At 37.1% G+C, this 13464-nt stretch overlaps 1 protein-coding gene across 6 annotated transcripts in view; it reads left to right on the top strand.

Annotated features, from left to right (window-relative positions):
• The window catches only part of Cald1 (caldesmon 1), a 175652-nt gene that overhangs the window by 158507 nt on the left and 3681 nt on the right, over window positions 1-13464 (top strand). For 4 of the 6 annotated variants that reach the window (XM_076832963.2, XM_076832998.2, XM_076832972.2 and 1 more), the window contains 5 exons: window positions 3285-3328; window positions 3839-3920; window positions 5842-5979; window positions 6389-6484; window positions 11782-11862. In XM_076832963.2, coding sequence (XP_076689078.1) covers window positions 3285-3328; window positions 3839-3920; window positions 5842-5979; window positions 6389-6484; window positions 11782-11862 — 441 coding nt within the window. The remainder of the gene's footprint in view (window positions 1-3284; window positions 3329-3838; window positions 3921-5841; window positions 5980-6388; window positions 6485-11781; window positions 11863-13464) is intronic. The other 2 variants (XM_076832983.2, XM_076833006.2) reach the window with 1 other exon arrangement.

The raw sequence follows: 13464 nt of genomic DNA, 5'->3' as shown, positions 1-13464 counted from the left end.
TCCATCAGCCTAGCTAGGTTACAAAGTATCAATAAGAAGCAAAGACAGCATACAATTATAGCCAGGGTGTTCCATGAGATCATGTGGTGTAGCACTCAAAAAACGACGAAAACCAATTACTTACATTTTATAGTTATTACTTCTTCAGATGAAAATCAGAATATTTATCTTCAAATAACTCCACTTAGTCTTTATGATGGTCTGGTTCCTTGTCCATCTGGGTCCCAAATAGACCACAGTCATGCAACACACCATGATATTTTGGCCAATAATAGACTGGATGTTCAGTGGTGGTCCCATTAAATTATATCACCTACTTACATCATAGCTGTCTTGTTTTTTTTTAAGTATACTCTATTATGTTCACATAATGAAATCACCTAATGACAGCACATTTCTCAGAGTGTATCCCTTACTTTAAGAAATACATAACAATATTTGTATTGGAACCCTTATCCAGGAAAAATCCCATTTAAGCCTGGAGAAATTTTGTTCTTTAGTACTTGGTATTTGACATATACCTCATGTGTGCTGTACACCATTGAGAAAGAGCAGTATGAAGCAAGTTGCTAATGTGACTGACTGACTCACAGGAAACAATTCAAGAATTGCAGAGGGAACCAAATGCTAATCATTGAGACCTCAGCAAAGCAGAAGGAGTAGAGAGAGGCTTTGTGTGGTAGACAGCTTTATTTGTCAGCACTGAAATTTGAATTTCATAGTTTTCTTATATTATAAAATATCATTCTTCTTTGGATTTTTTCCAACTATTTAACAATATAAAAAATCATTCTTATTTTGGGAGCTAGGCAAAAAACACAGACTGCAGTATTCCCACTGGGCGAACGGGCCCTGGATTGCAGGCCAGGCTCTAGGAGAAAAAAGAGAAAGTAAATAACTTCGTCAGTTCTGCCTATCTCTGTCTGTACAGTCCCCGGAGTCCAACCTGCTTCCAGTCTGGGTCTTTTGTTCCTGGCTCAACCAAGGAGAAAAACCATACTCTGTCTTTCTACCTTCTTTAAGATCCCACTCCAGCTGAGCTTTCCCTGAATAGACTTGATAATGTGAAGAAACCAGTGGTTCTAAAGGCTTCCAGATCCTACTCTGTTTTCCAGAGAAACTGGGACTCTTGTCTCTCTTCTTTGATTAGCTCCTGTTGGCCAAATGCCTTGACTTCCTTATTCCTAGTCTTTCCCTCAATCCCACACCTGGCTTTCCATTTCTTCTAGCCCTCCCTGGAATCCCTTTATCAACTCCCTCTGGTAAAGAAGCATGTGTAAGCAATCAACTAGAGAAGATGTTAAAAAAAAAAAAAGAAAGAAAAAAAAAAGACTAAGACATTTATTAATTTCTTCATAACAGGATCAGGCACATTGATATTTGATATTATAAAATAATATAAAGTATTTGATACTATTAAATATTATCAAAAAATGTATTTTGTTAATTTCTCATGACTTCTGTTATCTTAGAAGCTCAGAAACTGGTCTCTCATTGTTAAATTATGTTAGCAGTGAGTAATTTTTATACGTAAAACAAGCAAAGAATAAATTTTAAATTAATTTAATTTAAAGGTTTGTATAATTATTACTGTTTTCATGTATTGATAGTGAAGCATGGAATAGTATCAATTTTCTAAACCTTGATGGTCTATATATAATCTCTTCTCAGGACAACACTGCCACCTCGTGGTCTTCAGAGAAATTTCCCTGGTTAACTGGTCGGACATTCAATAGAACACTGAATTTACAAATTCCATACAAATTGTTTCATTCCTTTCAGTCATTAAGTTAGGACATTTTCCCAACAAGAGGGCATCCATAGGATGGTGAATCCCAACAAAATGCAATGAGTCAAGCTGGATAAGCTATTCCAGAAATAGGAGGTGGGATTCTGAGCATCTTGGATTTGAATAACTGTGATGGCCAAAGTGAGAAGGATGCTCCCTGAGCTGGAAGGATGCTTCAGTCTCAGCTTTGCCACCACCATGAGTTCTTCAGTTCCACCTACCTGCCTGCCCCAACTCCTTGAACATGAATTTGCTTTGTTAAAACTGTCCTTTCCCCTCGAACCTGCACTTCCATTCTCACTTTCATAAATTCAATTATGAAACTGTGTAAATACTGAGAAGCCTTCTCCAACTCTCCCCAGATACTTGCTTGCCTTAAACATGCCATTTTGTTCTTAACTTTAATAGGGTACCTACCATTGGTTTTTTAACATTCTATTTATGTGCTTTATATTCTTCCCTACTAAATTTGTATGCTTCTTAAAAGAATGAGTCCTTGTTTCTTAGTCTGCTCAGATTGCCATAACAAAACCCCATAAACTGGTTTATATATGCTAAATGGGCAGTTCAGTGGTCTTTCTTTCTTTCTTTTTAAGCTACAAACTTCTTTTTGCTACTAAATCAACATTGTACTTTACTGAAACTTTATCACTTAAATTCATACATTCTTTATAAATCAATAAATATTTGTTGACTCCATGTGGTACCCAATTCCAGACTAGAGATATTCTCTGCTACCTATTGTCCATCAATATTAGCAAATAGTGCAAATCTCTTGATGTATGACTGCCTGTTCCAAAGCACACATGTGCTGAAAAGTTTTGTGTTCTACCCTGTCCAGGTCAGCCTCAGAACCACCTGGACGATAGTTACCTACCCTAGGCTGATGTGGTTGAATGTCCTTCATCTCAATCGGTTTAGACTAGAAAATTACTATAGAGTGGGTGGCTTAAACAACAAACATTTATTTCTCACAGTTTCGAGGCTGGTATTTTTGAGATCGATGCCAGCATTGTTGGGTTCTGGTGAGGCTCCTTCTTTCTTTACAGATGGCCAAAGAACAGACAGAGTAAGCAAGCTCTCATATCTTCCCTTATAAGGGCACTGATCCCATTCCTCAGGGCTCCAACTTCATGACCTAATGACCTCCAAAGAGCCTCACTTCCAAATGCCACCACATGGGAGTTTGGATTTTAACGTATGAGTAATTAATTTGACAGTCATTATAATATTTTAGAAGCACTTTTATTATTTTTAACTTGCTTCCCACACTTTGTAGTTTGTTCTACTTATTTTCACTATCCTTTGCCAATCCTACCTTCACCTCCCAAGTCTCCATCAAATGCCTTATTTGTATTTTCCCCCAGCTGAGCTGCTGCAATATTGTCCTAATACCTTTATTCATTCTTTGGTATTTTTATTCACCAGGTTCAAGAACAATAGTAGCATGGGGCTAAAAATATTAACAGTATTTATTTTCTTTTTCAATTCCTAGATAGAAGAACGAGCAGAATTTTTGAATAAGTCTGTGCAGAAAAGGTAAATATGGTTCAATTGAGAATAACTAGCTATTATACACATGGAAATATTCTATCCCATGAATGAAGATTGGTGGATCTAATTAGATAAATTGAATCCATCTATATCTATATCTATATATCTATATATCTATATATCTATATATCTATATATCTATATCTATATATCTATATCTATATATCTATATCTATATATATATATATATATATATATATATATATATATATATATATATTTATATAGTTTGTTTGTGTGTGTGTGTGTGTGTAAGAGAGAGATTGATTGAATCCAGGAGTGCTTTACCACTGAGCCACATCCCCAGTCCTTCTTATTTTTTGTTTTTGTTTTGGGACAGGGTGACACTAAGTAGCTGAGGGTTTTGCTACATTGCTGAGGCTGGCCTTGAACTTGCAATCCTCCTGTTGAGGCCTCCTGAATTACTGGCATTACAGGTGTACACCATCACATTTATTTTCTCTCATATTTTTATGCATGTGTTTATTTATTTAGCAGTGGTGTCAAAACAACTCATCAAGCTGCAGTAGTCTCCAAGATAGACAGCAGACTGGAGCAATACACCAGTGCAATTGAGGTGAGAAGTGGCCTTCAATATTAACAGGAGGTATTGATAGTTTTGTTGTGGTGCTGTTGAACAGAAATAGGCTCTGATGCCCTAGAAGATCACAGAAACACTCAGGAGAATAAAGAAGTCCAGGAGCCACTGAGGTGTTAATGATGCTTTACTCTACTTTGCACAAGTTATGGAGAAATGCAGTAATAAAGATAAATATAAAATATAAAGTTTATAAAATATAATAGTTACAGAAGAGTTTTAAATAGATTACTGCTCACTACTTTCAGCCTGAATGTTCTGAGTATTTTTCTTTTTTAATGAGTGAGTTTATTGGTAATTAACTATGTTCACAGGTGTTCTTCACTATCCTTAATTCTTTATGCAATATGTTCCTGTATTTGATTTAACTAGGTCCCTTACAATTTTGCTTAATCCTCTTTTGTTTATAAAATGTCTTACTATTAAATAAAGTAATAGCATAAGGTAATGTAAAGATTATAGCCAACTCAAGTTTGAAGGACAATAGTTTTGTAGGTTCTACCTTACTTGAATCTGATTGACCTGGAGGTTTTACTGTATTTGGAAATAATGTGTATTTCTAATGGGACAGGTCCTCAGAGGACAGGTCTTATTGACTAAGGTACGTCTCTAGTTTGTTCTCTTTATGTAGCTTTTAGCCTCCTTCTGAATCAGAGTGTCTGCAATGAAGTAATTACATTAGTTTGTTTTTTTTCTCATCTTCTTTGTACCCTTGAATGGAGATGCCTATAAGATAGTTTTCAAACAAATGATAAGAGGAAATAAGAAATGGAGAGCTCTGGTTTGTCAAGTGAATAATCAAGTCCTAACAATAGAGATGTGATTTTTACTCATAAGATTAATGTCCACTAAATATAAGACAAATTGCAGACAGCAATTTTCTGTGGTTCAGTTGGTCTTGGCAACTTAATAATCTAATGAAATTGAGACAGACTTCAGACTTTGCAGAGCCTGGCAAATCATTTTTTAAGACATGGGCCCCTAGGGGTGCCACTCATTATAATTGACCATCTTGACCACAGGTCACAGAGCAAGACCAGAGGAAAAGTATCTCAAATGCATATCTCCCTTACTTACACCTATTCTTTCCTCCTTCCAGTGTATTCATCATGCTATAATATCTCAGTCTTTCAGTCTTGAAGCACTTCCCTGCTCCAGAATATATGCACATGCTGTTACCTTGGCATAGAATAGAATTTGTTCCTCTTGTTCCCTTTACTACTTCTGAGTCATTTGCCAGGTCAGAGTAGTCTGTTTATGCCTCCAAACAAACCATGTTCAGTATTCTGTCCCCTTTTGCCAGGCTTTATAGTATTTATTATTGCTCATTGCAATTTCCACAATGTGAACTAGCTACCAATGTAACTAGTTACCATCTTTCTATTGACACCTAAGCCCACTGTAGCTTACAGAGCAGACTTCTGCTCACCTTTCAAGCATACTTGAATACCCTCTTTTACTCAGAACTTAGCAAAGTTGCCTTCCCATAGTAAGGATTTAAAATGTATCTATTAAATTTAAAAAGATACTACCTTAAAAATAAATAATACCCCATTAGAAAGCATATTTCATTTTTGAAAGCTCTTACAGTTTATTTTGGGGGCTATATGTCTTCAGAGTACAGTTTTGTTTATGTTTTAATTTTTTTAAGCCAGTCAAATTTAGCAGTGGGGGGTTGTATATCAACTTTAGTAACACTAATGTTAATAAGTTCTGATAACCCAGCTACCATGGAATCAGCCCAGAGTATACTTTGACAACAGAAATTATGACTTATTTTTGGTGAAGGTGTATACACAATGAAATTTTTAAATGATCCTGTTGAGAAAGATCAGCTTTCTGTAATTTTACAAGGACAAACTTCTCAGCACCAATCCTAAAGATAATTCACCCATTTCAGGGAACAAAAACTGCAAAACCTATCAAGCCAGCAGCCTCTGATCTTCCTGTTCCTGCTGAAGGGGTACGCAATATCAAGAGCATGTGGGAGAAAGGGAATGTGTTCTCCTCCCCGACTGCATCAGGCACACCAAATAAGGTAAGTGTGTGATTTTTGTCTTTTAAGTTTAAAGGAGTAGATTTTTTCCCCTCATTTTGTTTTAGAAGTCACACTAGTTGGTAATAAAAGCACTGGTGAAGGTGCAATTTGTACTTTGTTTTGCAATGACCATAAAAGCAAGTTTAGGGCAAATGAACTCAGGAAACGATCCTGTATACTAGACCTGGCCATAGACCTCTAAGTAAAATGCCTGAGGTTACTTGCTAACTCTTTGGGTTGGGATGGTGTGAGGTACACAAGAAAGAAAAGCAGATATTCCTTCAGTATCAATATCATTTAGGTTTATGGTTCTGTAAAATAATACTTAATGGTACTTAGGGGTTGCTTTCAAGATCCCTTCCCAGGTGAAGTTTACTTTTTTATTAATGTTTTGGATGATTGACTCTAGGAAACTGCTGGCCTGAAGGTGGGCGTTTCCAGCCGCATCAATGAATGGCTAACTAAAACCCCAGATGGGAACAAGTCACCTGCTCCCAAACCTTCTGTAAGTAGCTGCAGGTTTTTCTGAGTTTCTGTGATCTCGGCTTCCAGCAGCAGAAGGAAACGGGCAGTTGGTCTGTTGATTTAGGAAAGAAGGTGTTTCTGCTGTTTGCTGAGTGTCAAGCAAGGAGGTGTGCACCTGAAGGACAGTCCTGGGCAGCCTTACTGTGATCACCCAGAGGGTCAATGGAGCCATATTATCACCTCTCCACCCCGAGAGGAGGACTTAGCCAGAATGTAGAGCAGTTCAAACTTAGACCCTTCACTGGTCTATTGTTTAGCTTCTATTCTATAAACTACAGATAGGAATTTGAAAATAAAATGTCAAATTACTTTGGCTGCTTCTCTGTTATGAAGAATTCTACCCTTATTCCCCAAAGAGTGTATATTGGCCATTTTGAACCCATATTTTCTAATTTACCCAGTTTCTATAACTTGGCATAAAAATGCAGTTCTTGGGTAGTTGTTCAAATAATTGCTATCATTTTATTATCAGTACCTGCAAAGGAAAACCATAAAAAATTGGAAATTAGATAACTTGGGGCCATTTTTTTCCCATAACCAGTAAATTTAGCAACTAGAAAAACTGACTAAGAGTGTTGTTTTTAAAAATCTAAAATTTTCTCATTCATCAAGTGTAGCTATATTACTAAAAAATTTTTATTTTAACCTTCATTGAGTGTGTATGGTAAGTGCCTTACATATAAATACCCTATTTATATTGCTGAGCATTCTGTTAGGTTGGCTGTATACCTTTGTTGGTACCCAAGGAAGCAGAGTTAATCGCCATAAATCCTACATTCTAGAAAAGAGAAGAGAAACTTTCTAAATACCCAGGTCTCTGGTGTTAAGCCACAATAGCATTTAATTGTATCTGTCCACTCCACATATAATCTCTAAAGTCACTAAATTTAAATTCTATATTTTTCCAATTAAAAAAAAGGACATGTTTGTTTTTTTATTTTTATTTTTATTTTTTATTTTTTGGTACTGGAGATTGAACCTAGGGGAACTACATTGCCAAAGCTTTAATTTTTTTTTTTTTACATTTAGAGACAGGGTCTCACTAAGTTGCTTAGGGCCTCACTAAGTTGCTGATGCTGGCCTTGAACTCACAATCCTCCTGCCTCAGCTTCCCAAGCTGCTGGGATTGCAGGCTTGTGCCACCACGACCAGCTGCATATCCTTCTTTGTACAATTCCTTGAGGCTATTAATTACTATTCAACCCAAGACACTTTGCCTAAAGGTTCACAAGAAGCATAAATAGTGTAAACCCAATTTTCAATTGGAAAATCTTTACATAGTGACCAACACAGCTAGATATAGGAGAGGACGTCCTGTAAAAGGAAACAGTGGACACAAGAAAACATCTCAAAAGTATTTGCTCTTTAGTGCCTTAAGTTTCCCAGTACCCATGATAACTTACAGAGTATAAATTATTTCAAAAAACAAACCATGACAATTTGTACAAAGCTTCTGATTCCAGGCCAATGACTAGTAAACTTTTTGAATTATGGACCCATTTGAAAGCCTAATAAAATGTAAGGAAGCTCTCCCACACAACATCTACAAGTTCAAGAAGCTCATAGACCCCCTGGAGAACTCCAAAGATAGAAAAGGAATAAGGAGGGAAAGATAATGTTTTCCTCTTTGAGTATGGCACATTAATAGAGAAAATGGTAATTTTTTCAGGTTTATAGCATTTGTGATCTATTTCATTCCTATATCAACTTGTTCTCAGAAATTTGATCCCTACTTGTTTATCAGCAATTTAACTGTAGTCTTATCATAATCTGTATGCCATTCTAATGGAAAGATTTAAAAGATTAAATTCAGTTATTATTATAATTGGCATAACCATGCCAAAGTTCCCACATACTAAATAATAAAAACAACATTTTCTAGGATTATTGTTGGCTAATGGCTTCCTAATAAAAGGCAGAATGGGGAAATTATGGAATCAATGTCTGCTTTACCTACAATTTAGCAAGTGATTTGCTAGACCACCTCCTGGAAGGTAGAGGTTAAAAAAACAAATATGGCAGTTCTTATGATTTTAGTGATCTCTTTCTTCACATTTGAATCTGTGGACCAAGGTGGATTCCTGAATAAGGACCATATTGGAAGAAATCAAAGTGTAATTCATGTTGTAAATGAAATACTAGGTCTTATGTACTTATTAAGCCACTTTAAGCTTTATGCATGATCCAGTGGTAGTAGTAGTGACCCATATTTTAGACCTAGCCTCCCAGCAACATGTCAGAGAATGGATGGCAACAGGGCAATCTCTTTGGGAGAGAATATGACTTGGAGTTCAGTACAGTAGACATGTGTTTCCCAGACACTATTGGTCCAAGAGAAGGGTGAAGTTTTGGCAGTGTGGGAAGCATTGGAAGAATCCTATAGATGCCAAAAGGTAGGCAAGCAAAAAAAATCCAAGAAAGGTGGTTTAGAAAAAGAGCTCAATCAAGGATCTTGGTCTCATCCACAGGATCTCACGCTATTGGCCTGCGGCTAAGATCTGTGTGGCTTGACACACACCATTGTGCTATATTTTCATTTTTAAGAGTATACTTTGAATGCACGTTTGAAGCATAGAAAGCTGAACTCTTGAGGTTGTTGATTCCCTCTTTTCCTTAATTTCTTACTGCCAAGCCTCTTTGGCCATTGGGTGTTTCCACCTTGGTCCTTCATGGAAAACTTGTGAGTTTGACACCATTCGAACTCAGGCCAGACTGATCCTGAGCCCAGAATGTCAAAAGATTCCTAAAAACAAGGACAATTAGGAGAGTCATAAAGCTGTCTTCTGATTTGGGAGAGGGGACAGTTTACAGCCAGCTCATTGCTTCTATTCCTTGATGTAGGATGGAGGGAGGAGAAAGTTAGATTTGTGCTTGCATAGAGATATGTGGCCATTAGGACTAAACCAGCGAGAAATTAATGGAACCAAATGGTTCTCATCCAGAGAAATGCCAAGAGGAAGGAAAACAGTAAATCGTAGGATTAAAGTATTGACTTCTAAGCTCACTGCAGAGAAAAACATCATCTACCAGTAGTGAAGTAATCATTTTCATAGATGTTAAGAATTACATGTGCTTGTAACGGTTGGCCAACTCAATAGTATTTGGGATTCCTGAAAATTAATTTATATAAAATTAAACATTGACCTATAGTGGATTTCTTACTGGGACATTTAAGCTGTTTGTGCATAGAATTTACAGGATTTCCATGACATTTTGTAACTGGAATTCAATTCTAAGTGTCTGTTTTGGCTGGTTTGTCTTATTCTTTGTGTCTGAACTGCATGTTATACAGTAATTAAAAAGCTAATTTGTCTTTCTTTTTGTTTAAAAAAACCCACAACCACCAACAGTGTCTTTCTCAGCTGGCTTCTCTTCTTCCCTCTTTGGTCTGGTTGATTGGAAACCTGCCTCTCCTGCCTACATTTCTCCCTCTTCTTCCGGAGTGGGTCTTTCTCTAAAATGTAGTCTGGTCAGGTAATTCCATTTATATTTCCCCTTTGATCTAAGGATGCTAATATTTTCTTAAAACTGACTCTTTAAACTCTTTAAGTAATCTCCAAAGATTCACTGGCAGAATTTAAGGAAAACGCAATCCATTTTCTCAGGTAGAAGAAGCTTCATGTGAAAGAAAAATATTTGTTCTGCAAAAATCAAATAAATAATGTGATAACAGCCACTTTTCCGAGCTTCCATCAGCATGTTCCTAATTATACTTTGCAAAATTTCAAAACAGTCTTCCAGACAATTTGGCAACTTTTACCTACATTGGCAAATGTAGTGAAATTCTTAAAAAAAAAAAAAAAAAAAAAAAAAGTCCTGATTTGTTGCTTAATGTTTCCAAGTTAAATAAGTATAACTCTAATAGAATATCAGGAATTCATGCCACAGCAGTAATCCAGAAATTCAATAAGATTAAGGCAAATCTGAAATGCTTCACATGGTACCATTTAATAGTGCATTTTCAGTGTTGAGATCTCAATGCTATGTATTAGAAATATGTTCAGTTAGACCGGTGTCCATGGATAAATGCAATTGCTGTGAGCTTTGTCTTCTTAAATGAGAAAAGAGTTTGCCAAAATAAGCAGTACTATTTCAGTAAAACACATTTATTTTCTACAAACTACCTTTTGCCAAGTACTAATATAAGCAGATGCTGGAAGAAAAGTAAATGGAAACAGAATTTTGGATCCTCATCCAAGCAAAATTAGTTATGAGGCAGTAAATAAAGGCTCAAAGCTCTATAACTGTTATAGATCATATTTTAGTGTTTCCTTCCCAAGATCCCCACATGTACTTACATATGTCATTGACTTTCAACTTCCCTTATGGGTACAATTTGTGATAGACATTTATTTTTGTGGGGCTGGGTTCTTCTGAATTACCCACTTGCCCCTAGGAAACACAAAAGGTTTTTTGGTGGGAGGAAAGTACAGTTAGAAAAAGGTTTTATCTGGGCTATTAGACTCCAAGACAGTGATCCTAGCGCAAGGGGTTTATTTTGGAGGTGAAGAAAATACTACAGGGATTGAGATGTGGAGAAGAAAGCAGACAGTAGGGACTGTGTTATTAAGCAAGTCACCGAATGGGCTGTTAAAAGTGAATCTCGCTGGGGAAGCCCTGGAACCCTGGAGGACACATGCTTCTAAGACTTCCTACTGCAGAGCATGAGGAGGTCTGAGAAGCATTCTTGTGCCTGTGCTCACTGGTTAGTGGTTGAGAGATGCTCCTGGGATATGAACTATGCAGGCAAGTGGGCATCTACAGCTAGAGAAAGGTCTGAGGCAAAGAAGTGCAGTGTTGGCAACCAGAAGTCACGCACTAAAAAAGTAAGGGCTGGGGATGTGGTGGGGTACAAAGAAAGAAAGTTAATCTACAAGGGGGAAAATGCTGATTAAACCCCAAATAAGTTATTTTTAAATAACCCATGCTCTATTCACTTTTCATAGAAAGTTAGAAGTAGGCTACATTATTTTAAATATGCTTATATTCTAATTTCACTATTTGATAAACAGTAAATCTTTGGTGAAGGACAAGGACCCAGATGCTGTATGTCATTCCAGCCCATTCTCATGCCATCACCAGGTTGAGGTCTTTATAAAATCAAACAACAGTGAGTGATCCTTTTAATTCCATCCACTTGAGTTCACTGGGGTCAAGTGTACTAAACAACAAATTAATCCAAACAAGACAATGGATGTGGTGATTGATTTAGACCTGGTCAGAAAATATAAATGGCTACCTATCAAAGGCTTCTGCTTTCTCTTCTTTCTGCATTAGGACTTGAGGCCAGGAGACGTAACTGGCAAACGGAACCTCTGGGAAAAGCAATCTGTGGATAAGGTCACTTCCCCCACTAAGGTAAACTCTCAGAAGGACTGGTATTTTAGAGGTTTCTTTTCTTTCTTTTTTTTAAATTGATTTTATTTTTTTTAACTACATGGCTGCAGAATGCATCACAATTCTTATTACACATATAGAGCACAATTTTTCATATCTCTGTATGAATATATATATATATATGAAGTATGTTCACACCAATTCATGTCTTCATACATGTTCTTTGGATAATGATGTCCATCACATTCCACCATCATTGCTAACCCCCTGCCCCCTCGCTTCCCCTCCATCCCTCTAGAGGTTTATTTTCTTAATGAAAAGGGGTCTACGTATCTTTGCAAGGACCCAGTGGAATGCCACAGTCATGTGGGGAAAGCAGATCCTTAGGGGGAAGTGCCTGTTTTCCTGAGTAGATAGATCCAGACCTGTTTTCTGGAGCCATTCAAGGAAACACTGCCAGCAGCCTCAGGCCCAAGGTTGCCATGGTAATTAATTGAAATAATATTCACAAGTAAGGCAAAATGTGCTACCCTGTGAAAATTAATGGCTAGGAATGCTTAGAATGCCTCTTTTACTTTTGACATCCTCTGGGTAAAGGGAATGCTCATTCTTCAGAAAGGGGGCTCTGGACAGTATCGAAAGGACGCTCAGACTACAAATAGGGCCCCCTTGTTATACAAGGAGCTAATTCAACTCCTAACTGAAGCCCTTCTCCATTTCAAAAAACAGATCCAGTCTTCTCCTTTAATAGAGGAAAAATTAAAGAGAGACCAACAGGGAATAAGATTAGATTGCTTCTTAGTGGATGTAGAACTCTAGGGACAGAAGCACTTTTTAAGCAAACTCAGGCCAAAGAACACATCAAAGGCAACTAGAGAACCACTGGGATTCACTGAAATGAGAGAATTACTTTCCCTTTCCTATTTTCTGCACCCTCTTAAGTCTGGTGCAGCTGCCTGAGTATGTTACTTTATCTTCTCTATCAGTTATATATTGCTCCTTCATTCCAATAAATCCCACTAGCCCAGCCTCTCTACTTAAAATGATTTAAATAAGTTCAGATTTACAAATGATTGCTAAATATATAAAAAGCACCTGGTAGGAATGATCACCACTACACACCACTGTGAGGGAGCATCCACCCCATGCCAGGTGCTGTTATTATCCCATTTGATCCTCCAGCCATGAGGCACTGAGAAGTTAAGTAACTTTCCTAAAGGCACACAAGAAATAAGCAGCAAAACCTGGATCGCTAGTGAAGCTGACCTGAGCCTGTATTCTTATTCAGCAGGAAATGTATAGTTTTAAATTTTCTTACATTAGTTTCTTTTTTCATTGATTTTTTTAAAAATAAATGACAGCGGAATGCATTACAATGCTTATTACACATATACAGCACAATTTTTCATATTTCTGGTTGTATTTAAAGTATATTGACACCAATTTGTGTCTTCATACATGTACTTTGGATAATGATGTCTATCACATTCCACCATCCTTCTTAACCTCTGCCCGCTCCCTTCCCCTCCCACCCCTCTGCCCTATCTAGAATTCATCTATTCCTCCCATGCTCCCCCTCCCTACCCCACTATGAGTCAGCCTCCTTATATCAGAGAAAACATT

Source organism: Callospermophilus lateralis, chromosome 1 (genome assembly GCF_048772815.1).
Source record: "Callospermophilus lateralis isolate mCalLat2 chromosome 1, mCalLat2.hap1, whole genome shotgun sequence".
NCBI classification, from domain to species: domain Eukaryota; kingdom Metazoa; phylum Chordata; class Mammalia; order Rodentia; family Sciuridae; genus Callospermophilus; species Callospermophilus lateralis.
Note: the sequence above shows the minus strand (reverse complement) of the source record. Positions and strands in the feature narration are given on the sequence as shown.